Source organism: Mesoplodon bidens (genome assembly GCF_964165515.1).
Source record: "Mesoplodon bidens genome assembly, chromosome: 4".
Classification (NCBI taxonomy): domain Eukaryota; kingdom Metazoa; phylum Chordata; class Mammalia; order Artiodactyla; family Ziphiidae; genus Mesoplodon; species Mesoplodon bidens.
This window is the reverse complement of record NC_138160.1, coordinates 158,226,379-158,252,347: the sequence shown is the minus strand read 5'-3', so window position 1 is coordinate 158,252,347 and position 25,969 is coordinate 158,226,379. Positions and strand designations below refer to the sequence as shown.

Sequence of the window (25,969 nt, the reverse complement as noted above, 5' to 3'; positions counted from 1 at the left end):
GTTCATGGAATAGAAGCAGAGGGAGACAGCACTGGAATAAAGAGACAAAAACGAATATTTGAAAATTATCAGATGTCAGAGTAGAACAATTCACAGTTTCATAGTAGTGGTTGAGTGTTTCAAATCATATATATGAAAACAATTTAATATCCAGTTTGCTTCATTTCACTAGAAAGCCAAATGAGACAGCAAAATTATTCAGAGAACAAAGGCAATCTGTAAATTGTCAAAACATTATATAGTTGTTCTTCAGATATTAATTAACTAAGTTATGAATCAGAATATCATTTTATTTTTTCTCAGAATACTGTGAAATTAGAGTCTTCCACTCTTCATATTGTTATAGGAAGTATCTTGCTTCCAGTTTTTGGAAGGGGAAGCTCAGCGTATCTACCCCAATCCCTCTGAGTTTCAGGCATTTTAAATAGTTAATTTGCATCTGGGCAATGATGATTGCATTCAGAAATGCAAGTTGTTTAAAGTGCCAGTCTTTTACATATCCCCGTTGTGCCCGAGAAACCTATTGCATATGTCAGTCAAGTAAGTAGTGGGAGTGTGTTAAGACCTTACTGCCTCACTTGCCTCATGCATTAATTTAATAAGAACTTATTTTAAGAGCTGGACCTACTCCAAAAATGCTATGCATTTAATTCCAGACTGCTGAAGGTACTGTGACCTTGCATTTTAAAATACTTCTGAAATTTTTTTTTCCTTATCTACACATTAAATTAGGGACCCTCCCCAAACTATTTTTCACGGCTGTGAATTTGTTTGAAACAAATGCTTCAGCGAGTGGGCAAGTGATGATTCCATCTGTGCCTCTTTTCTTTGCTGCTAAGCAGAACCATTTATAATAATCTCTCTAGAAGAAAATCATGAAACTCAGTTGAAAGTTTAGTACACAAAGCCAGTTTTGTTAATTTTCTATAAGCTTTTTTATGTCACTGTGGGAGAGAGTGACTGTTGGGATAATTATTTAAATTCTGTATCTTTACAGTAGGGGAAGGAATAAAGTTAGTGCTGCTTTAAAAAGATATCATAAATAATAACAAGAAAACCTTAAATTTTCCTTCGATCCACAATTCTTTTAATATTCCTATACTCCAAATTGCAGTCACTTAGCTCAGTATTTTCAAGAACAGATGTTGTATACCAATACAGATGTTTTGAACAGATATTGTATACTGACTTTGTGTACACCGAGATAGCTCTGGAAACCTTCCATGAGACTTGCTGACAATAGGACTAAATTTAATATCATTCAGTTATAAATCTGAGATTCAGAGTAAATACAGTTCTAAAAAATGAAAGGGACTTTTACCGAATAAGTTCCGTTGCTATATTATTTAAATGATTTATTTGAAATAGTTGTGGGGAGATGTAATCTCTTACAGTATTTAACCTTTTTCTATTTAAATCAGTTTGCCTGTGGCAATTTGAGGAGAGACAACTATGCACTGCTCTGCACCCCACTCCCCAGTCACCTTTTTAAAGGATTAGATGGACGTTTTTCTTCAAGGGATATTTAATGGGCCGTGATACAAAGTACCATAGAGAAGACACGGATAAAGCAAAACGGCTAAATTTTACTTGGATTCATAATCAAATTTCTCCTTCTTAGCACATTACCATTACGTGGTATCAAATGTCTTCTGGTGAATTGGGGGATCTTTAAATATTACAAGTGTTAAAGATTCAGAGTCTTCCGGGCAGCTGCCCTGCGAACCTGGCTGGAGCCTTCCTGAACTCGGCTGGTTCTTTCTTGCTCTGCTTGGATGATACCAAGTAATTCAAAGCAGCATAGCAGGGGAGTGGCTGAGGTCTCTGGGGAGCAGAAAATTGCCTTACTCCTAGAAGCTTCATGAGTAATTGAGTAAGGCACACAGCAAAGAATACAGTTCATAAACTTGGCTACAGTTGAACTTTGCGTGTGGCTATTAGAAGTGAAGTGGTTTCCTCTCCTTCCCCACTCTCCCTTTCCTGCCTGCTGAAATGGAACATCCTAAACATTCTTTCTCTTTTGCTTGGCTTAGTTGTGCCGTAGGATGGGACCTGGGCTTCTGTGTTGAGGTAACTTCCTTTGTGAGGAAGAAGGGGGCAAAGCGCTGGGGCATGATTTTCTGTGTATTACTGGTGCAGGGTGTATTCGTAATTCGGACCCACTGTCTCCTTTTTGGTTTACTGTTGGTCAGGATTTTTCTGATTCCTCACAGCACAGTGTAGGCAGAGTTTACAAAGGTGTCGGTTTCAAACTGTGTGACTGTACTTTTCCACGTTGAGGATTGCTGTTGTTTTTTGTTTTGTTTTATTTTGTTTTAAATTTTTCAAGGGGAGGAGGGGAAAGGGAAATGCCTGGGAGGACAAAACGTGATGTTTGTGAACACGGATGTGCTCGTAGCCTTGGACTGAAGTCTTCCTTACTGTAGGCTGCGAAGTGAAACCAATTTGGTTCATACTAAATGCTCCTGTGCCTCAGGAGCCTCATCTGCCTGATTTTTTATGTAACATGTACTGGTAAGTACAAAGTAGTGCTCCTCCTTCCTCTGCCCTCCATGTGTTTGTGATAGAATATTGACCCTTGTTCTTGTTTGTTCCGAAAATCATAAGAGCAGTTGTCACAAAGGGGGAGTTTGTCTTATGTCATCCGTGATGTGGGCCCATAATTACTCAAGCAGTCCCTTATCTTAATCCTGAACATTGAGCGTGAAGAGTCTTGAGCCCAGGAAAATTGAGTAGGCATCTTAAAACATTGTTGCAACTCCCCTTTTACCTGGGTGAGAGGTGAGGGTAAAGGGGGGCAGAGGGGAAAGTGACAGTAAACTTTTTATGTTATTAGAAGGTTGAAGAGCCTAACGATTTCTTTCAAAGGTGCTTTTAACTCTTTTTCTTTTTTTTTTTTCTTTACAACTGTATTAAGGCTCACGTACTTTATGGCTGTTGTAACTTGATTTTGTTAGATTCACATTCAGGGCAGGGATTGGTAAAGGAATAAACTATATGTGACAGTTAACACTTAGAAATACCAAATCAAAAAACAAGCAGCAGGCAGGTAACAAATTAGTGAGTGCTTTTCTGTAATCTTGTACATTTTCACACTAAGTACTGTGTACAACTTAGTGAGTATAGATATTACCATGTGGACAGACAATATTATTTTCCATTCAGAAATGAAATCTGAATAAATTCAAGTAGTAAGGTTTTCAGATTTTGTCAGCATTTTGTCAGTGTCAAATATTATGGACCTCCCTACTGTGTAAAAACGTAGAAGGAGGTCCAGAACACTTATAGAGATCCGTTTTGTTCATGTACCATGTCCAAATTAATAATATATTGTACCTTTTGATAGTGTCACTTATTATTTTTCTGTTTTTTCCCTCTATATTATAAAATTCTGTAGAGAGGTGACTTGCTGTTTCATTTCCTGACAGCTATTAGAACAGCCTTATATGCTAATAATCTGCATAATGAAAGCCCTTTTGATTATGGAGTAATACAATGGTGAGTTGTCTGTGAAGGTCTTAAGACTTTCTTTAATCCTGTTATATAATCCTGGAATATGTTATTCGCTGACTTTAAGGGAGTGGAAGCAATGCCACCTGATTCATAGCTCTCATAAAAATATGCAAGATTCTCTTTGCATTCAGTTTAACAGCAGGAAGCAGAATAGTTGCACAATTGTGCCACAAAATTATTTCTTCCTGACAGGCATGGAATTTCTACCTGAATATTGTAGGCAGTTGATTCACTTAGCAGCTGTGTATACCTGATTTGTGAATTTCTTTATTCACTACTCCTTAGTTTTTCCCCCTCATGTTGCCACTATCCTCATTACCTAAGTTACAGGAGGGAAAAGAGAAAAAACTTGATGAATTTGTTGCTGTTCAACAGTAAAAATTTGCAAAAGGAATACCTTTTAGCTAGTTTTAAACTAGTTACTACTTTTTGAACCAGATATGGAGATGGCTAGGCTGCCTCTGGGCTTCATTATCTTGTCTGAAAGACTGAGTTTGAATTCAGTCCCACACTAGCACAGTCTGTTCTAAAAGCAAGGCTTTGTTTTATTCTGGGTATTACCTGGTAACCAGTCAATTAAGAGCATTAGTGGAATTCTGAAGGGAAAGCAGTTCCATAATCTCTTTGGACTCCAATTGGGCTGATGCCAGTTGTTATACATTGGGAAGAGAAGGAGGAATCAACCAATTAGAGGACCCTTTTTTAATTCTTGAGAAATCAGCACTAAAGTGCAGATCTTCATTCGGAAGAGCAGCCATGATTAATTAGTGTTAATTAGTATAAAGAATCTAAAAAAGAAAAGAAATCTAACTTCTACTGGCTATAGTATTCCAAATAATAAATGTCTGGCATGGTTAATTAAATGGAGATATTTAAATCGGCCACTTGATCTCTTTATTGTAAAAGATCAGAAGTTGTTAGCTTATAATAGACTTTCCCAAATTGTTAGAAATGAAGAGAAGCATGTAGGAGTGTATTAAGACCTGGTTTTGCCATTAACAGTTACATGGCTTAAGTCAGTCACTTCCCTCTAGATCCTGGTTTCTCTACCTGCAGGAGGAAATGGAGGGATTGAACTTAGTGATCTTTAACTTGCTATCAGCAATTCCACGCAGCCTCTCTGGCATGGTATTTCTCAGTGACAAAGTTGAAGGTTTTTATAGTTGAATGACTGAAAGTAACATGGATTTCATGTGAGTTGGGGTGTGTCAGCACTTAATATTGAGTAGCTTGTAAGAAGGGATATAACCAGAAATCAATCAAATTTATTCAGTTGAGTGAAGGCTTTGTTTCTAGACTGCATTTTTTCTTTTTGAGATAGGCCTAAAAATACTATGTCAAGGAAGCAGTTGTTTAAACTTGGCTTGATATAATGTTTCTGTTCTCAATTTGTGGACCACGGGCCTCTTCAGCCATGGGAATTACTTGATGGGGTCTAGGAACCTATTAGAACCAAGCGCTCTAGTTAGATGACAGATTTGTCATGTATGTGCTGCATGATTATCTTCCAAAAGCATGTGGATGCTGATGTAATACAATGAAAATATATTTAAAGGTGTTGCTGAATTCATAGTAGCCTTTTATTATTAAGGGTTTTTGTTGTGGTTGTTTTACTTGTAGTATCCACTGGCATGGGGCTTGAGGGTTTCAGGTGTTATGGTGGGGAGCCTCTCTGAAATATTTTGATTGAAGTAGGTCTTAATAATCATGGAAGGTTATGAAACACTGCTGTAGAGAACTTCTCTAATTGTTCCGCTTTAAACTCCTACCATTAGAATGTTCCCCATTACCAAAAAAGAACATAACAAAAAAAGGAATTTAATAGAGGAAATAGTGAGGACGGGGACAAAGAGGAGTGAGGAGGAGTCGCTTACCCTATCCTAGATTATCATCTCCACCAAATAGCATTTTGGAATGTTGTCTCTGGCATCTGAAGCCATCTTATTGCTTTTTGAGGCATGTCTAGGAGCGTGGACTTGTCAGGCTACATCTGGCACAGTGCCAGGGGGCAGAGGGAGCCCTGTGACAGGAGGGGTGCACCCTGGAGTGGAGTAACATGGTAGCCCTTGTTAGGAGGGGGAGATGGCTCTCTTCAAGCCACATGGTTTGGAAGTACCTTACATTTTAGCTTCTGCTTATATTCCAGCTCCACACACATTTGAGTGTATTCCATGTCCCGAGTAGTAGTAGACCACAGGACACATTTGATGCTGAGCTACATATTTCTTTTTTGAGGTGGACCTGGACATTCTGTATAGGAAGCAGTGTTTTTAACAACCAGTTTCAAGTGAAAGGGCAGTTACTTCTGATACCATTTCTCTGGCTTTTATTCTTTGCCGCTTCTGAGAATTATCTCTAATTTAAATCCTTATAATAACCTTCCATGTGAGTTTTGTGATCTCCAATTTACGGTTGCAGAAACTGCAGTTCAGAGAGATACAACCGCTTTTGTAAAGTCACTCGACTAACTGGTGCCTAGAGAATCAAGATAGGAACCCATAGCCTCTGGCTTCTGGTTCAAGGTATTTATTGTGTAGCATTTGTGAGGGGAACAAACATTAAAAAAGTTTGTCTTAGTATACTTTAGACAGAGAGCAGGCATTCAGGTTTCTTAATTTCTCTGTAGGAGACTGGGGACAGAATTTAAAATCTGTATTTTATCATAATCTTCTGTAAAAGATTCAGATCTCACACCTGCTGATTTCTTATTGAAGGGTGCCTTTTGGAGGGTGGAGGTCAAAATAGAATCACTGAGGGGACTTTTCCAAGCTGGCTTATTCTTTTCGCTGATTCTGATTCACCAGGTCTGTCATGAGACTTAAGCATATGTATTCTGGAAGTGATTCAGATAGACTCTCTCCCTCCTCACCCCCAGCCTCACTCTACTTTGAGAACCGCTTTAGATATATATGTAAAGTCTGAAGCTGTGGGAGGCTGTTCTTAAAACAAATAAATATCAAGCACTGTTTCAGGCTGTTGGGATATATCAGGAAATTAAGACTCTTGGCCTCATGCAACTTATTCTCCAAATAATTTGCAGATATCTTTGAACAGCAGCCTGTTTTTTAGTTTTGAGGGCTAATCAATACGAGGAAGACTCAGTGCCTTTAGTATTGATAAAGGAAAATAAGAACTGGCCTTTTGAGACAGCAAAAGATGAAATCAGATTAGGTATGAAATCCAAGTGCATTCTTTTTTTTTTTTTTTTTTTTGTGGTACATGGGCCTCACTGTTGTGGCCTCTCCCGCTGCGGAGCACAGGCTCCGGACGCGCAGGCTCATGGGCCCAGCTGCTCCGTGGCATGTGGGATCTTCCCGGACCGGGGCACGAACCCGTGTCCCCTGCATCGGCAGGCGGACTCTCAACCACTGTGCCACCAGGGAAGCCCCAAGTGCATTCTTCATGAAGTTTCAATAAAGTCATCAGAATTTATATTAAGTAAGTGATTAGGGTTGATGATATGTATGCAGAAAGCCAACTACTGACTTTGCTGATTGCTTTTTGGGGTTTGGACTTAAGTAACCAGTGTTAAGAATGGCTTATCTCATCTCTAAAGTTCTCAATCATTTGCAAGCAACTTAGTTTACAGTACCTAGGGATTTCCTAAGTTTGTCTTGGTCTTCTTCATGTCAGTACAGAGAGCCATTGCTCAACATCATCTTTACCTTCTGGCCAGTTCTACAATTTATTTTTATTCACTGGTTCTTTTAAAATATGTCTCTTATAACACATGCTTCTTTTAATCAACCTTTTTGCAAGGTAGAATTTTAATTTACTGCCTTGTCTTTGTTTCTGGATTACTTACAGCTTTTCTACTATCCATTGGTCTGTTTTTCCACTTTTCTTTCCATTATATTATCTTTCTTTTTTTTTAACTGGCTTTGGCTGGTTTACTGTGGATAAAAACTATGCCTAATTTTTTAAAGCTTAGAATATTGCCATTAATCACTGGTATCATAACATCCTCTTAAGGCAAGTTATCTTGTTGCTCTGTCCTCTAAATGTAGCATCCAGAATCAGAAGGCCTCTGGCAGGGATAAAAATAGCCTTCCTGCTTGCTGGTTTCTTGTTAGATTTACTGGCAGTAGGAAATCTTTCAAATTCCTTAATTGGGTCAGCTCTTTGCTAGTGTCTCTCTAGACATTCCCTTCTGCCTGAAATTCTTAGATGCTTTTAGATCTTCTATCTTTGCACCTGCCCTGAGTTACAGTCAAAGCAAACCTTCTTTTATTATGAAACCTTCTTTTATTATGAACCCTTCCTCAATCTGTAGAGACATATCCCATTGACTTTACTTACCTTAAAGATAGAGGTTCTTTTCTTCTTTTTTTGGCCACTATATATTCTGGTTTTCAGCTGTCATATCACAATTGAAAAATTAGACCTGAGCTATTGGTACAGAAGAGAGATCCTCCTTGGCTTTTGTTAAAAGGAACATTTTTAAGTTCCTTTGAATTTTCAAAGTTTTCATTTCCTAAGATACTTCTGCTACTTTGCCTGTTTGGCTATCATAAAAGTAAAGAGTTAGGTTTTTTCTCTTCTCTCCCCCAGAGAAGAGTGATATCCTTGTTTGTAACTCAGAACGTTAGCAAACTCTCATTTCTCTGAAGCCCAAAATCCCGCAGATAGCCACTCCCTTCTCCAAGGTTCCAGTTTGGGTCTTATTTGGCTAAGAGGAATCTTTCCTTTCTTTCTCTCACAAGTAGAAAACTGTTGGTTATCTTTGATTTATAAGTTAGTGAGGGAAAAGGAATTAACATTAATTGAGCATATACTCTATACTGGGAGAGTTTTCTGGGCTTTCTGCAAAAATTATCTCACGAATTTGTCACATGTAAATAGAAATATCTCTGTTTTACTTCAGAGAAACTGAGTAATTTGACCTAGCTCACAAGATGGGATTGGTCCAACTCTACACTTTTCACTGGGTGTTTCATGGCAGAGAGACCACCAGCTGCTAGCTTTGTTTTATTCACTTATTCAACAGCTATTTACTGAGTACCTTTCTCTGCTCTAAGCTCTGGGATGCAGGACGCAAAATCTATCCTCAAAGATTTTGTTGCCCTAGACTAGGAAGAGAGTTTAGAGATAGGTGATTTAAACATAGTATAGGGCTTCCCTGGTGGCGCAGTGATTGAGAGTCCGCCTGCCGATGCAGGGGACACGGGTTCGTGCCCCGGTCCGGGAAGATCCCACATTCCCCGGAGCGGCTGGGCCCGTGAGCCATGGCTGCTGAGCCTGCGCGTCCGGAGCCTGTGCTCCGCAATGGGAGGGGCCACAACAATGAGAGGCCCGCGTACCGCCAAAAAAAAAAAAAAAATATATATATATATATATAGTATAATAAGTGTAAAGCATGCTGTATGGAGCCCATAACGCTGCCTGAACCGGGGAGCAGGTGGCTGGCTTGAGGCAGGGACTTTCCATAGGATGTGAGGCCTAAGAAAGAAGCTACCTGGACAGAACGGCGGAGGCTTGAGTGGTGAAATACTGGGGGCAGAGAGAAAGGAAGGCATTCCAGACAGAGGGAGGGACCCAGAAGTAAAAATCAATGGGCTAGTAGTTCTGAACGTGCAGAGTACCTCATGTGGGAAGGGAAGTGGCAGTGTGAGAGATGAACCTAGAGAGGTAGGCAAGAGAATTCAGGTATTTTTTACAAGTCCCAGTCTTTAAACTGAAAGTCAAATCTCTCCTGGAGAGCGGTTTTGTGTAGCCTAAACTGTGTGTGTAATTTAAATGGCTCTTTTGGAGGGGGCAAGACTCTCCATCAGTTGATGTCAGTCCCAGCCAGTGTCTCCATCGTGATTTTGAGTGGAAACGTCTTTACTGGAAGTCAGTTGTATCACAGATAGGTCAGGGGGTAGAATAAGGTTACTGATTATGATTTGGGGAGTTACTTTTAGGTCATTGGAAGAAATTATAAAAATGATTATCCTTGTATCATTAAATGATAGAACATAATGAACACATTTTTATTAGTTCATATTGATACGTGTTCTGCGTTTGTGTAAGTATAAAGCTGGTATTCAGAAATTGAATTTATTCCACATTTCTTGGACCTTGCTTGCGTCATCCAGGCCCCCACAGCGCCATCTTGCTGCAAGTCTCAGGCAGTGTTGGTAAAAACAGCAGATGCAGAAAGGCAGTTACAGCACCTCCTTTAAAAAATTATTTATGGCAGTATAGCTTTGGCTTACTTAGATATGAGCTAAATAAAATTAGCAGGAGCAAAATCAGGAGAAGCATCTCTAGTTAAACAATAACAAATAATGTATATGTGTGTATGTATGTGTGTGTGTGTGTGTGTGTGTGTGTTGTGTCGTGTGCATAAACCTTTTAATCTGTTTTAGAAATGGACCTAAGTCCATGCCTATCCTTTCCCTATGAGAAATTTTTAACGATGTCCACTGAAAACCTCTCCTTTTTCGTTGGAGTATCTAGGTTTTTATACTGTGAGTCAATAAAAATACTAACCCAGAATTTCATGCTTCTTGTCACTTTTTTGGACTGCATGGCTATATTTTAGACAACCTTGCAGAGTTATCCCCTGTTATCATTCCTTGACCTGTACCATGACCCCAACAATGCTGGCATGACTGAAAAAGAGAAGGCCATAGCATGAAACCTAATAGCGCTATAGACCATTTGATATTTTTCGTTGCTTGTGTGTTTGAAATGGCAACATTTATTGTATCATTTCCTGCTGAATCATCAGTAGCAATAATATCTAGGTTAATTTTTAGAAAACAACGTACTTCACCTAATTTTGAAAATAATGGAAACATTTTAGAGTAATTCCTTCTAGTCTTTTCTCCTTCCATCTCATTAACTCGGTTACTTTAGTTAGTGTCTTAAAAGAATATGATAATACACCCTGTTCTTTTGAGCACCTCCTCCCCCCAGCAATTCTTAGTCATTCTGGTTGATAAATATTGGTTCTTTCCAACTCTCAAATGCTTAGCATAGAATTGCCTAGTTCGAGTCTGAATCTTTTCTAGGCTGTAGAATTTGGTAGTGTAGTTCCCCAGAGTCACACTGTATCAGTTGCCTATATTTGGCTAGGTTGAGTCATGTCACCAAATATAGTCTATGCCTTTTGCATGATGTATGCCAGGCTTCTGGCTCCAAATGCCACAGCTGGCCTCCAGAGATGACTGCTTTTTCCTGTCATTGCGTCCCTTAAGGTTAGGACTGCTGATCTGGCAGTATTTCTTTGCATTTATAACACAGTCAATACCAAGAGCCTCCAAAGATTGAATTTTATCCACTAAATAGGTTTACTTGCCTGAAATGCCTTCCTTCTCCCTTGAGGAATTCAATTCTAAATGTGCCCAAACCTGAGTTATGTTTATAGATAGATGAGTTATCAAAAAAACCAAAGAAAGAAAACCCACAAACACTGGGTTATATTCATATTTAGATATCTCAGGGATTTTTATTTTACTTCACTTTATTCACTTGTGAAGTGCTGGTGTTTTAAGTTCAGTGGAATGAACTAATTGAATGCTTACCTGGTGCCCAAACAGGAAACTCGTACCTACGTTTAAAAAAAAAAAAAAAAGCTCTTGGGAGTTCCCTGGTGGCCTAGTGGTTAGGATTCTGGGCTTTCACTGCCATGGCCCAGGTTCAGTCCCTGGTTGGGGAACTGAGATCCCGCAAGCTGTGTGGCCGGAAAAAAAAAAAAAAAAAGCTCTAGTTCCTAAAGGGGGCTGTTACTTAAAAGAGATAAGAAAGCCAGTAGCTGAAATGATTACGTGAGAAGGTTGGCTGTTGCAATATAGATAGCAACAAAATCTGGTGAGTTAATATAACAAGGGGGTTTCCTTTTTGGGAAAGGTGCCCTGGAAAAAAAATTGAAAAACAAACAAGCAAACAAAAAAAGATTTGAAAATATCCTCCATTGGAAACAAAGAAAGAGGGCCACTGTCTCAGAGGGAGGGAGGGGATTGTCAGTAATCTAGCCATGGAAGAGAAAATGCAAAAATGCCGGTGAAAATTAGCATCCGTAGAGCAGAGAGAATATTAGAGCAGAAATAAAAGGGGTACAAGGAGAAGGTGAAAGGCTTGTAGAAGACAAGGCACTTGTCCCATGGCACTTATAATGGGAGCTTTCAGAGAATTTCCAGAAAGGAAGTGATATATATTCTCCATAATAGGTGTCATGAGTGGATGACTCTAGATATTTTAATTACTGAAAAAAATTTATAGAAGGAAAGGGCAGGTAGGATAGGGAAGCATTATGAAAGTTTTTTTCAAAGGTTTTTTAATGTCACTGCTAATATTTTAAAATTGAAGTAGAAGGCGTTGCTTGCTGGTTTAACAAAATATTACAGGTATCTTTACTACTCAGAGGCCAGAACTGATTCCAGCCTGACAGGACTCATAAGAACAGGTCAAAAAATAAAAACAAGTATCACTTTGAGAGTTAACTGTGACTTTTGCCACTGATTCTTCACTGCTCTATTGTCTTAGCTGAAGGTTAGAACTACTGCATTTAGAAGACTAAGGATCAGAAAAAGTCTCAAAGGTTACCTACCTTGGGGGTGGAGAGTGGCATCTCTTTAGGAGGTGTGTGTTGAGGCAGACTCTGAGAGAACTGAGTTAAGGGATATTTTTGTGCCTGTCAAGTTGAAATATTCTTATCTCTCTCTCCTTAAAAGGTACCCCAAAGGTGAGTTTCTGATAAGGTGGAACTTGATTTGTTAAACTGGGCCAGCTAGTTTGAGAATTTGTTTTTTGGATCCTCATCATTAATTATCCTTCCTTAGTATCAAGTAAGAAGCATTATAGTTCATATGGAACAGCCCTGGTTTCAATTGGTAGAGTATCTTCAATTAGATACTCAATTAGAGTATCTTCTTAGAAAAAGCGAAACATTTTCTTAACTTCAGTTAATATTGTTAAATATTTTTGTTTCTGTGTCAATTTATATCATCTTTTTAAAAAATGTTTTATGATAAATAAAAATGGTATGAGTGATAGCTGTTAATTCATTTACCAGAGGGTTTTACAGCTACAAAATTAATGCAAATGTTCCATCATGGAAAATCAGCTGCTACTTTGAGTCAAGTGATTCAGAAACAGCACTCCCTCCCTCCCTCCCTCCCAAGTTTTTAACAGTTAAGGTCATGTTCTTGTTCCAGCATCTCAAGTCTATGCTTTTTTAAAGATAATACTTGTGACAGGTCATATGATCTGGGCTTGTAGCTAAAGCAGTTCAGCTGGAATTCACTGGATTTGGATACTTGACTGTGTGTATATGAGCATTAAATAATGAAGCCAATTTTTAGGAAGAAATTGAAATATCAAAATTAATTTTCACCTCCTCCTTGCCCGTCTTCATCCCTACCTCTCCTCCCTAAATAGGAACATGCTGAAATTTGAAGTGGAGCAATTAACAACTTAATTTTTTAAATCCTTGTATTTGGTGTTAAATGGTAGAAAAAGTAAGTTCAGATTTTGTTTCACATGAGACTCCAAGGTTTGCACGTGGATTAATTAAAGCTGTTAGCAACAGAGAACAGTTTTCTCTTTTCATGGCATGAGTTTATTTCTGTGGAGACTATTTCAAAGAAGTAGGAGTTTGAGAGACTGAAGGATAGTTGTGGTCTAAAGTTCCTCTTTAAAGAGTTGTAAATGTGTGGCTCGTGGATTGATAGGACCACATATTAGCTCTGGCTCCCGCAGTGTTCTCTGGAACTAGGTGGAGTCTTCCTGGCATCTTGAAAGGCTTGCCCCAGCCTCCAGGCCTGGGAGAGCCTCTGCTTACCCACCTTTTCATTGTCTTAGAGAGTCTATTGTTGTTCTGTGGGGTCAGAGTTTAGACTGCTGTTTCCTAATTGGAATGTTTGTAATTCTGAGTCAATTTTAAATTCTCACTCTATTCCTGATGTATAGAGTGCTAGACAGTGGTGGGTAATTAACAGCGAAGTTCCCCTATCCATTCCTTAGATGAATAAGACTTGAGGGTTCTCCACCATTCTCATAAAGGGCATGGGGAATATGGAGACATGAAAATGTTGTCATAGTGAGTTTTGTAACTTATAGCATAGAACTAGTTACATGGTGTGTGGTCTAGCTACCTCAACTTGCATGTAGAAACTCTTCCAAAACAGAAATGCATTCCCCCCCCCTTTATTTGTGGCTACCAATTTGGAAGGTGGAGCATCCTCCCAAAATTTTAGACTTTCACAAACTCTTTTCTCGAGGGTATCTTGGGTACCCATTTTAGGTTCAAAGTTCGAAGGAAATTAACCCAGCATTTGCTGAATGCTACTGTGCCTCTGGGCATTGTGCTATGTGCTTTGATATTTTCTTCATGTGTAAGTACAATGAAATGTGTCTCTTTACCTTCTGTACTTATTCCCCGAAATTTGAATTTAAACCCATTAGTGTGTCTGTACATGTAGGCATAAGACTGGCAGTTTTGTTATGAATTATCTAAAAAAATGCTACTGCTAACTACATACTTTTAAAAAGCTATGGAAAACTACACATGAAAGAAAAATTGCACATTTATGGGGAAAAAATATGAAGGTTGTTATTATGAGTTGGTATTAGAACATAATGGTCTAAAAATTTCCTTTGGATGGGGATTTGGAAATTAGAATAACCGAATAGTTAAATTTAAGGGGTATTTTATTTTCCCACTTTGAAACTTTCCCTTTTTGAATGTTTGTGAATATGCTGTTTGATATGTCAGCTGACTCTGTGTGTTTATTAGCACAGCTAAGTTTTATCTCATAATATGGCTTTTTAAATACCTATTAAGCAATTAATTCAGCTTTGTTGTTGAATACATTTAAACCATCTGTGAAAAAAAATAAAATTTAGTAACGGTCTTCTTTTACCCTCAGGTCGTCTGAACTATTCCTATCCAGGATCCGATAGCTCTCTGCTTATTAATGGTAAGTATTCACCTTAGTTAAGTTCATAGAACTGTAACAAGTTAGTACTGGGTAGAAAATACAGTAGTTAAGCCTCAGCAGGTGGAGAAATGACATTAGTTTGCTCTGTAATGAATATGCAAGTTGCTGTTAATCTAGCACCTATTTTCTGGATAATTATTATTCCTCCAAAAATTAGAGCAGGAACTTTTTTTAAACTTTGAGAGCCAGCTGATTTGCTGTCTTGAAACTGGTGACAACGAGAATGAATGAGACTCGCATAATGACACTTAAAGAATGGCTTAATCCAATGTTAGCTTCTGTAGAGGGACCTTTGAAATGTCAACATAAAAACCATTTCCATGTAGTTGGAAAAGTGTTCCAGGAGAAAGGGAAGGTAATCAGAGATGGAAAGTCAGACAAAACAGCCTGAGACCACAGGGCTTGACACTGCAAAGGACAAGGTCATTCACTGTTTGCTGTCTAATGACGGCAAGAAAAATGAAGTTTTATTAGCCTTTGCAGTGCCTTCAGTAAATTCTCCTTGCCTATTCTAAATATTACCACTGTGCTGTTGAGTTCTCTTTTTATGTGCGTATTCTGAAGCAAACTAACTTTCACACGGAAGGAGGGGCCATCTACTCACAGAAGGAATTAAAGAATTAAAAATTGCCTTTTTTGTAGTACTATAGTTTAAAATAATTCGGTGGAATACAGAAGTGTTGTTTACTTCTTTTCCACCCTTTTACTGTTGAATATGGATTTCAAATTTGTGTGTTCATAATGCCTTCCATTTGCCAAAACTCATTTTCAGTCCCACCACTTCTATGAATTATTCTTGACCAAATAACTATATTCTGCTCATTCCCAAAACAAAGCAAAACCAAAAAATCCTACTCCTTGTCCATGCTATATAGTATGAATGAGGAATTAAAAGTTGCTTTTATGACTGGATTTCTTTTTGGTTAGTGTTTAAAATCAGTGTTCTGTAGAAAGTAAGATTGTTGAGCCAAGAAATGTTAGAAGGAGATTTGATTTATGAGAGTTGCTGGGTGCATTAGATCCTCTGGAAACTATATGGTTTGTAAAACCCTCACTTGTTCATTAGTCTTTCGTCTTTTCATGCTACATTTGCCAGAAATAATGCCAAAATATAATATTTCAGCGTAAATGTGTGTAGACCGAAAACCAAACACAGTGGTGACGGTGGCATCAGGATAAGGGGGAGTAATATAAGGCTCGCCGTTGTAGCATGGTTTCATCTTTTCCTGTGGAACGAGTTCCAGAGTCAAGTGCTGGAAATTGCAGGGAACCAAGATTTGAGATACTGTTGTGTGATCTTAGGCAAAGTGATCAACTCTTTGTCGTCCCAATTGCTTCATGAAGTCGCTAAATTAGGTCGGTTGCCCCTGGGGTCATCTTTGTTGAGATGAGAAAAAGAAACACTCTCTAGTGGGTTTTCCTTAAAGCCCGATTCACTTAATTTTTTTTGAGTCTGTTATGAGATTCTTTCCTTTTACCTCCCCCACCCCGCCCCGTTAATATCCTTTCTTTTAAGAATAGATTATTTTTTAACAACCCTTACTTGGCAAAGAAAAGGTAACTTTCCCCTCTGAATGTTTATGTTTTGAAATTTTATTGGCCCATAGATTCTAGAAGGAGACTGGATGGTGTTTACTGTGGTGGACATGGAAATTTTGTTCTAGAAGTATACTGACTGAGGTTAACATTACCTCAGACTGAAAGATAGGATGGTAAAGAACAAAGAGATGTCAAAGAGGGGAAACGTGCTGGCTCCTCAGACAAGACCCAGGATATGGGGTTATGGCTGCCATGCTGTCAGATGCAGTATTCAGCTTTGCAAGGCCCCTGAACTTGCTTTTGTCAGGTTTGATCAAGTGCTAGTTCTTAATAACAAGCCAACTAGGACCGGATGCCAATTTATGCACTCATAATGAGGAGTACAACTTCTAGGTAGACCAGATGCTAGAATTTACTGATAGACCCGTTCCCTGATAGCAAAGTCCAGGTTTTGGAAGACTGCTGAAAAATCTTGAAATTAAAGCAGGGTGGGGGTGGAGGGATGTTAAGACAGTTCTTTAGTCACCTTGATTTAGGCTTAGGCATTGCCCATTCTCTTCAGTCAAATTTATGAACCACCTTCTGTGGTGGATTGCTTCTATAGATAAATTGATCTCATTCATATGTTGAACCTTAGTAGCTTTGTTCTCAGTATAGCTCAGGTTTTGGGAGTCCCCATATTGAAAATCTAGTGTAATCCATTAATTGTGTTTAATGGAAGATAAACTTAAAAATCACAAATGCTACCCATTTCATAGGACTGTGGTGGAGACTTAAGTGCATGTACAATCATTTAGCATAGCACCTGGCATGTAGTCAAATTAAATAATTAGAGTGTCATTTTGGGGGGATTGGGAATATTAGTGCCAAGGATTTACAAGGGAAAAAAACACAAAACAAGGGATTATGATTGTCTATGAACGAACATGCTTTCTTTGTCTATTATTAAGAGCGATAATCTGAAACGTTATTTACTTTTAAATACAGTCCCTTTGCATCTTACATCCATTCAGCTTTTTCTTAAAACTGAAAATAAAAGCCAAATATGTTGTGTTGCTTTATATTCATTATTCAATTTTAAGACTTTAAGGAACCATCAGGAGCTGTTCTTTCCTGTCCACCTAAATAGTCTACTCAGGCTTTTAAAAACCTTTAGAAAGGTGATTATATAACGATACTCTGCTTTGCTTCAACTATAACTTTCAGAGCTTTTTCTTCCAAGCCTCTGTTGAGTTGAGAACCATTTCTTGCTTTGTTTGAATAAAAATGTGAAAGAGCTGTTTCTTCTCTTTCTCACCTGCACATTTGAATTTTGACATGATTTTTATTGTATAACTTGTTTTGAAGTTTTCAAGCAATCACAAAGCGTTTTGGAAAGAAGTGGGGTTTAAATCCTAAATAAATAAAAAGAAAAGAAGATTCAGAATAGTTAGTCTACTAGCTTCAGCAGTTTATATTGGAATAATATTGGAATTTGCATGTACAAAGATAAAAAGAGCTTACTTATCCAGTGGATCAGATTCACATTGCTTTCTTTTTTCCCCTTGGCTATGCTCAGTCATCAGTTTTCAGATTATGCAGTTACCTTCGTATTACCACTCATGACTTTTAAAAGACACTGCCAGTATAATTCAACAAATAATAATTGCATGTTCTAGGGAATTATTTTTGTTGTTATTAATCGTAGAGATATTTTTGAGGGGCATTCTTGGGGGAAATCCTTGGATTTTAAATGTATTAAAAAAAAACAATTTTCTAGCTACTTTTTGGATATGGTATTAGTTTGCTAGGACTACCGTTAACAAGTACCACAGACTGAGTGGCTTAGACAGAAATTTATTTCCAGTCTTGGAGGCCGGAAGTCTGAGATCAAAGTGTCAGCAAGGTTGATTTCTTCTGAGGCCTCTCTCCTTGGCTTGTAGGATAGCTGTCTTTTCCTTGTCTTTACATGATTTTCCCCTGTGTGCAAGTCTGTGTCCTAATCTCTTGTAAGGACACCAGTCATATTGGATCAGGGCCAACCCCGGTGACCTCATTTAACCTTAACCACCTTTTTAAAGGCCCTGTTTTAAATACAGTCACATTCTGAGCTTCTGGGGGTCAGGGCTTCAACATATGAATTTTGAGGAGGGAACACTATTCATCCCGTAACAGATGCCGATTTCCTAGTTAATCTTATACATAGTAGGAAGATAGTTAGAATATCCATTTTATGTTATGATAAGCAAGCCTGAAACTTGCTCAGTTTCTCAGCTAAGTCCGAAAGGAGTGCTAAGCATAGGCCAGACTCACCTTATATTCCTCTGGTGTGTCTTGGTTTAGCTCTGAGACAGATATCAGGTTAAATGATTAATATTCTTTTTACCCAACTTGAAGCTTTATTTTGTCCAAGAAAACTAGTATTTAACCACCACTACCTCTGTATAAAAGTGCTCGTGCATGGTACTTTTTTCCCTAACCTCCCATTTCACTACTTTAGCCCTTAGGATTAGCTGCTTCAAAAATGAACCTTGTGGCAGGGAAAGTTATAGAACCCCAAAATATTGGGTTGGCCAAAAAGTTCATTCAGTCAGTGAACACGTTCAATAAAATTCTTTGTGAAAATGAAAAATGCGTCTTTCATTTTTACTTAAAACTGAATGAACTTTTTGGCCAATCCAGTAAATTAGTTTAGAACAGATGCATGTATGTATGTATTTCCTAGCCTCTGCGGATGTCTCTCCCTTAGAAGCACCAGCTAAAATATTTGCTCGTCCCAGAAGAGAAGATTAGTAAGAGATCTTTTAAAGGTTAGCATAGAACAACACCTCTTAATTATAGTTCTTGGGAAGGAAAGGGAGAAGATTGTTTGCTTAAAGGGGACGGGGCGGGCGGCGGGGGGACAGAAATCTATGAAAAGGGAGGGGAAAATTTACCCAGGAGAAATGTAGATTACAGTCACTTGCTGAAAATGTATATCATGTGGTTCTAGTTGCTACAGTAAGGAGCATGTTGAGAGATCCCTTCTTGAAAAAGACAATATGAAAGCAGACTGTAAACTCTAAAATGCTCTACAGTTGTTAGCCTTGGAATAGTAATGGGAAGCTGAAAGTAACTGTTGAACACCAATCTAAGAATTTATACATACGAGTTTACTTTTGAGGAAGAAAATTATTATTTACTGAGCGTCTGACTGTCTGACCATCATATATACATGTGGTATCTTTTGTGATTCTCTATTCATTTCTCCATTTTTATAAATAAGAAACTGAGGATTAGGGATATACAGAAACTAGAATTACATTCATACTCTGCCCTTCTGTAAGATAGCTCTTTATAAATAATCCTCTCATATCTTTATTATACCTTATCAACATTCTTTGAATATTGTTAATGCCAGCAGGCTAGTATAAACAGAAGCCAGTGTGACATAGGAAATTCTCTTAAGCATATATCTAAAGTAATGTTGTGACAGTGAGCCCATTAATAAATTAGGGGGTGATTTATAAAATCCTTTAAAATGATTCTTCGCATCTCTGTTGAATTGTATGCTTTGGTCTTTGTGATGATTGTCTGCTTTTGGGTTCTACCACCTTTATTCTTTTGTTAACAGATCAACTCCTTTTAGCTTCCAGCCTTTAATTTATATCTTTTTAACTGACTTACTAAGTTGATTCCCCCACATACTTTTGTTTTTTTGGTCCTACTGGAAAAGTCAGTTATTTGATAACATCTTTTAATCTGAGCCCTCTCCCCTTGTTTTTCCAAGTAGCATTGCTATCTGCCTTCTCAACATGGGGGCAGTGAGAGGTAGATGAAGAGCCTGAGGAAGGCCAGAGGTAGTGTGAATAGGATCAGTCTTTCATTGCCCACTAAAAGCTAGTCATATGTTACTCCTTATGGCCTAAAGTCCTATTATTTATAGAGTTGATTAGATGCCCTCGTGTAGGAAAGGATGCTTTTCTTTCATATATCATTTGTTTGTTTTTAATGTAAGTACCAAGAAGAAAACCCAAAAGGGTCCATTAGCAAACATAGTAATATAGTGTACACAGTAGTAATATAGTGTGCACAGTAGTAATAAATTTAAATGGTGCAGAAAAGGATAAAACAAGAAGTGGAATCTTTCCCCATTCCAGTCCCTATCCTCAAAGGTTCTTGTGGTTGTTTCTAGAAAAAACATTTGTGTATATTCCCACATATCTATTTATATTTCCTTTATTTTTAAGTTCACGTAATAAGAATCATACAGTACACACTTAGGCACCTCATGCACACTACATTTTAGAGAGCTTTAATATGAACACATGAATATGTGCCATATCTTTTAAATGGCTGCATTTTTTGTTATGAATATATCACTATTATGGATAATTTATTCCTTTTGTGACTAACAAATGTTATAACATGAGAAAAAGATACTTTTAAAGAGATAAATAAATGATACTTTCATTTTTATAATGAAATATATATATATATATATAATGTGTATTGAAAAAGACCCAGTAAGTCTTTCTGTACCTTTTTGCAAGTCTGGAATGCCAGACTACTGGAATTTTACTAGAGGGAATTTACTGATGAATATGGGGCATTTTAAAGCGATCTTGTAAAGACACTTTGGGAATAAAGTATTTATCATAGATCTAATAACAACATGCATCCAGAAGTTATAAAAATTTATAGCCATAATGTTTCCAGCCCATTTAAAAATTCTTGAATCATTTTAATACTGAACATTAAATTATATAAATCAAAACTAAGTAATAAATATAAAAGATAAACATATAAATAGTATTAATCTTAACTCTGATGGGAACTAGAAGATTTTTATTCAGTAATAGTATGCATTTTTGAAAACTTCGAACAGTGTATACTCTTTGGTAACTCATGGAAAATTCTAAGCAAGGTTTATTTTAGCTGACTTAGCCAGAAGTTTTTCAAAATATAGATTTCTTTAAACATATTTAAAGTGATTTTTTTTTAACCGCCGCTTCCTCCAGTATTTGAAAAACATCAAATAATGTGCAACACTTGATAATCATGAGATTGGAAATCTGACATTTTCCTCAGGAAAGTGGTGAAGCTCTGTGTTATAAGTATTTCATCATAATATGTTTCACCAAGTATAATTTGAAATAGGTGAGAGAATTGTGCTTAAGTACCACTTTTGTACATAGATGAAGTGGCACCACTTACCATTCTGTTAATATCTGGGTTCTGGTTACATAGGTGTGTTCATGTTATGGAAAGTTCATTGAACTGTACACTTATGATTTGTCTACTTTCCTGTATATATGTCATATGTCAAAATCTACATTAAAATAATGTATAGCATTATAATAAGTGGAAATAAAAAATTTAAACATTCTCATTTTCTGTGCTCCAGAATGTCGTTGTTTGTATTTTTTGGTAATACTTTATATTAATTTGCCTGTTTGATTAGGCAGTTTTTGTAGCTATAAGCATTGTACACCTGTAACCTGTTTTCCCTAAATGTGGGAAAATGTTTCTAAATACAGTTTTTAGAATTTAATCGTGGAATTTAATCATGATTCTTTTATATTAACCAGCTTAATTTTGTGGTACAGAATCAAAGTTTGAAAGTGCACGTTTGAAGACTTTAAGAGTATTTGATTTTTGCTTTTGATCTATAGCCTTTACTGTTCCTGAAACTACTTATTTTTGAAATAGCGGAAGCCATGAGATTTTTTAATGTTAATTTTGTAGCTTTTAAAAGCCCACTCTTTTCAAATATCTGTTTTCTCAGAAATCCAAGCAGCATCAATCAACTTTTTAAGATTGACAGAACCAAGATATTCAAATCATTAATTTCCCCAAACTCCCTTGTCTTTGAAGCAGTTGTATGAATAGAATGTTCTTAAACAACTACTTCTGTGATATCTTTGTCTTTCTAACCTCTGTCAGGTTCACTGAGTGAGAAAATACATCCACCCCCACCCCAAATTTAAGAACTACTAAAGTGAAAATCTAACAGCTGAGGGAGATTTTACTGGTTGTAATCCATTTGCCCAAGTACTTTGGTGAAATTCAATGTTATCTAGTAATGATAGAAATTATTTTGGTATGAGACATAATTTCATTTGGAAAATAGGTACATGGTACTTCTAAGCTATAACTCAGTTATAACTGAGCTGTACTTACTTAGCATTTATCGAGAGGGCTAAGAATGAAAACCCTGACCAGTTCATGTAGTGATCTCTTAGAATGTGCTATAATTTCTAACTGGAAAACCTATCCCAGCTTCCTGTTTAAACTTCCTTTCCAGTCAAGAGACCTCACTTGTTGCATATGCTGCTGTTCTCGGCATCTTTCCTTGAGCATTACAGCACCCCTGTTCATGCCATTGCCAGGTCTTGCAGTGCCCTTTCTCTGTTTTCTCTTTAAGGTCCATCTCAGAGCCACACCCTCCCCTCTCTGTCTCTTTAATCAGAACTAGTTTCTCCTCCTCCTCTGCTTCTGTTGCACCTAACACTTCACATGCCTATTGCCGTAATGGTTACATTACCGTTATTTGCGTATGTGGCCACCTGGCCTTTTAAGTTCCATGTAGTCAGACCCATGTGCAGTTCATCCATAGTGCTTATTAGCAAGATCAGGCATGCATTCAAGAAATGTTTGTTGAATAGAATTAGGGTATTTGGACAAACTGCACATACAAGTTCCAGTTTGTTTGAAGGAAGACATTTTCTCAAAAGTTTCCTGATTTGAAATTTATACTGCCATTTTCTGAGTATTCGGGTATATACATATAATAATTATAAGTCTATATTATGTTGTATTATACTATATTATATTATATTCTTTTTCTTCTCTTCTTGGTTGGAACCTACTTTGTGATAAAATGCCAAACTTTTTACTTTTCAACATTTGGGCCATGGTGGAAGATTTGATTAGGGACAAGAAACTGGCTAAAAGGAAGTTTATAAATTTCCTAAAGACTTCATTTGTTATGAGTTTCTTTATTAGGGAATAATTGAGAAATAGTATAAAACTGCTGTTTATCCTGTAGTGGCAAAAAAGTCATGAATTAAATATTGAAATATCTACTGAATGGCTAGTTAGCAGGGAATTCTGGGAGAAATTAAGATCCATATGGTAGGAGATGGTTTAGATCATGTTACATATCCCTTAGTTTCATACTAGTTTGGACCTTGGGTGACAGAGCAGAAAGCTTCCCTTAAAGCAAGTGAGGCTCAATACACTTTTTACAGTGTCCTTGAAGAACTTAAAGAAGGAATGCATTAAACTGACCTCTCACCATCCAAATTCCATATTTTTTTGAGATGCTTACCAGGAAATGAGGAATACAGCCAATTTTTTTCAGTTTCTAAAGCTGGTAGATGAAATCACAGTTGATTCTTTTGACAATGTTTGAAAGGTTGTTTTTTTGTTTTTTTGTTTTCTCATTTGACATGCAGCAAGGACATATGGGCGAAGGAGAGGTAACATTATTGTTTCTAACTTTTGAATGTATCAGTTGTATTTGGAGAGGACCCAAGTTTGCTCAATTTCTAACCCTTGTTGGGAAGTGGGTAGGGGGAATGAAACATAGCTGTGATCAATACATACTTTATGTGTTATAGTTAAAATTATAGACATTCTAATTTGAAGGAGTCAGAATGGTAGGAGTTGGATTTGAATTGAAATAATTTCAAACTCACCTTATTTATATCTGAAGATTTGTTTCCCTTTTTTCCTTTGTGAAAGGAATTTCTTAGGAGAACAAAATTAAGAATCTTTAAAAAGGAAAATATAGTATGACTGGTCCCAAAATACCTGATTATATTGGAGGTTCAGTTATGCTTGAATAGCTTAAATCTACTTTCAGAAATTTTTATTTATTTGTCTGTTTATTACTGAGCATAATACTGCATTTTGTTTAAAATGAGACTAACTAAATAGATGACTAATCCTATAAATTTCAAACATTGGGGTGGCGGGGGGAAGCTCTACACATTTTAGAGAATTTCAAAGAATCATCTCCTAGAGTGCCTGCCTGAATAAACTTTATTTTTGCCTCCTGTACTATAGTTTTGCCTTTTGATAAGAAAGTAAGTTAGACAGTTAAATAACGTAGCTTTAAAATATAAGTGACTTTTGAAGATCCAGAAATAACCTCCAATTTTAGAGTCATTTTTTATCTTCATTATATAACTCTTTGAACTGTGGTTTTATAGGGTAAATTCATAACAAATATACTGTCAATTGTGTTTAATAATGAAAGTTGAAAGGAAGACAAGTGTGGTGACAAAAGGATATTGGAATGTTTCAGTAAAGGAAGAGCACTTAAGATATATTTCTGCAGAATCCATTAACGAATTCCTTATGTAGTACCTAGAAGTAAATTGGCAGCCTGAAAAGTGACACAACAGTGCTTGAGAGATTCTACAGTTCTTTGTAGCTCTTTGCTTTATGATGTATACGTTCATATTTTACTGGCAGGGAAGTATGGGGAGAATATTAACCACATTGGCATCTCTGGTCTTTTCTGTCTTTATATTCTGAATGAGAGTATTTTCTGACAGCAAACGTAATGACTAGTTTTTAGAATTAGACACTACCTGTACCAGCTGCTAATTACTTAACTCAAAGAAAATTTATCTTTAGCATGCCTAGAAATCTTAGATTCTGTAAGACTAGCCAACAAACTTGGATAACAGCATCAAGTGGATTTTGATGGCATCCCATTAGTTAAGGTAAACTGAGTGCTCACTTTAAAAATCAACTTGTTCATTTTAGGGACATTCTTAGAGCAAACTGGGCAGGCTCTATTGTATGATGTTTTAAAGAAATTTAAGTGATCTAGCATCTGATAGTCAAATTTAATACTTAGTGTACGTGTGTAGGTTGCCAGTGGCCGTGGGGCCCTGCCAAGGTGGTGCAGTCTGCTGCCAACTGCTTTCAAAAGACTGCTCTCTCCTATTGTACTTTCACCAAGTTTCCGGATCCCAGTGGGATGGTTGAGCAGCCCTCTGTTGAACCATGTACTTTCTCCCTGACTCAACTGGGACCTTAAGGTGATGGAAATTCAAGAGCATGTCTAAGTGATTTATTGTTCCGTGAGAAAAATAAAAGCAGCTGTTTTATTGGATCTGCTGTTTTCCTTGTTTCTTGTGTAAGATAATCAGTGGCAAGGAACATTTTCTGTTAGCTTTTTTTTTCCTGCCTTCTGTTCCAGGTCAGTCTTCACTGTTTCCAATGGAAGATGGATTCTTGGATGATGGCCGTGGCGATCAACCTCTTCATAGTGGCCTGGGTTCACCTCACTGCTTCACTCACCAGAATGGAGAAAGAGTAGAACGATATTCTCGCAAGGTGTTTGTGGGCGGATTACCTCCTGACATCGATGAAGGTATATTTAGAAAGAGCCGTTTATAGCACGGTGCCCAGACTGTGGCGCATAATAGGTAATGCATAGGTAATGGTTGCTGTTATTATAATAACAGCCTTATCTGGCTCCAGGTCTTCAGTTGTGATTGCATTGTTCTCTTGTCCTGTCTTCCTAACACAACATGTAAGGTTAGTTCACAGAAGGAAAGGGAGCAGGACTCTGGGAACCTGCTGAAGCAAGTGGCTGGACTAAATCAAAAAGAGTAAACATCATTGGGAAAACCTCTCAAGGATTCTGTTGTGGGCAAACACAAGATGCTAACTGCATTTTTGTCTGTGTGTCCTTCCTTGGCCAAATTCAATTATTCATTTTCCTATTTTCTACCTTTTAGGAGTGCTCTATAAATGTACAGTTAATTGTTTAAAAGTTTAAAATCTTAGAACAAGCCTGAACTTTTGAAAAATATAGCCTGGAGTCGTAGGGAATCTTAAGAGTTGGATCATTTTCTGAGTATTTTTTCACTTGTCAAATATTTACATGCTTTCTGAATTTTATGCACTGTTCCTAGGATTGTTTAGAGTGGTAAACAAGATAGAAAGCCCCTGCTCACATAGAGTTGATATTCTAGTGGGGGAAGGGAGTTAAAAAATGTGAGAAA

The 25,969-nt window shown here is 37.3% G+C and overlaps 1 protein-coding gene across 1 annotated transcript in view; it reads left to right on the top strand.

The window, feature by feature from the left end:
• Positions 1–25,969, top strand: part of CPEB4 (cytoplasmic polyadenylation element binding protein 4) — a 64,544-nt gene that overhangs the window by 24,191 nt on the left and 14,384 nt on the right. The window contains exons 3-4 of the mRNA XM_081232334.1: positions 14,370–14,420; positions 25,159–25,332. Coding sequence (XP_081088460.1) covers positions 14,370–14,420; positions 25,159–25,332 — 225 coding nt within the window. The remainder of the gene's footprint in view (positions 1–14,369; positions 14,421–25,158; positions 25,333–25,969) is intronic.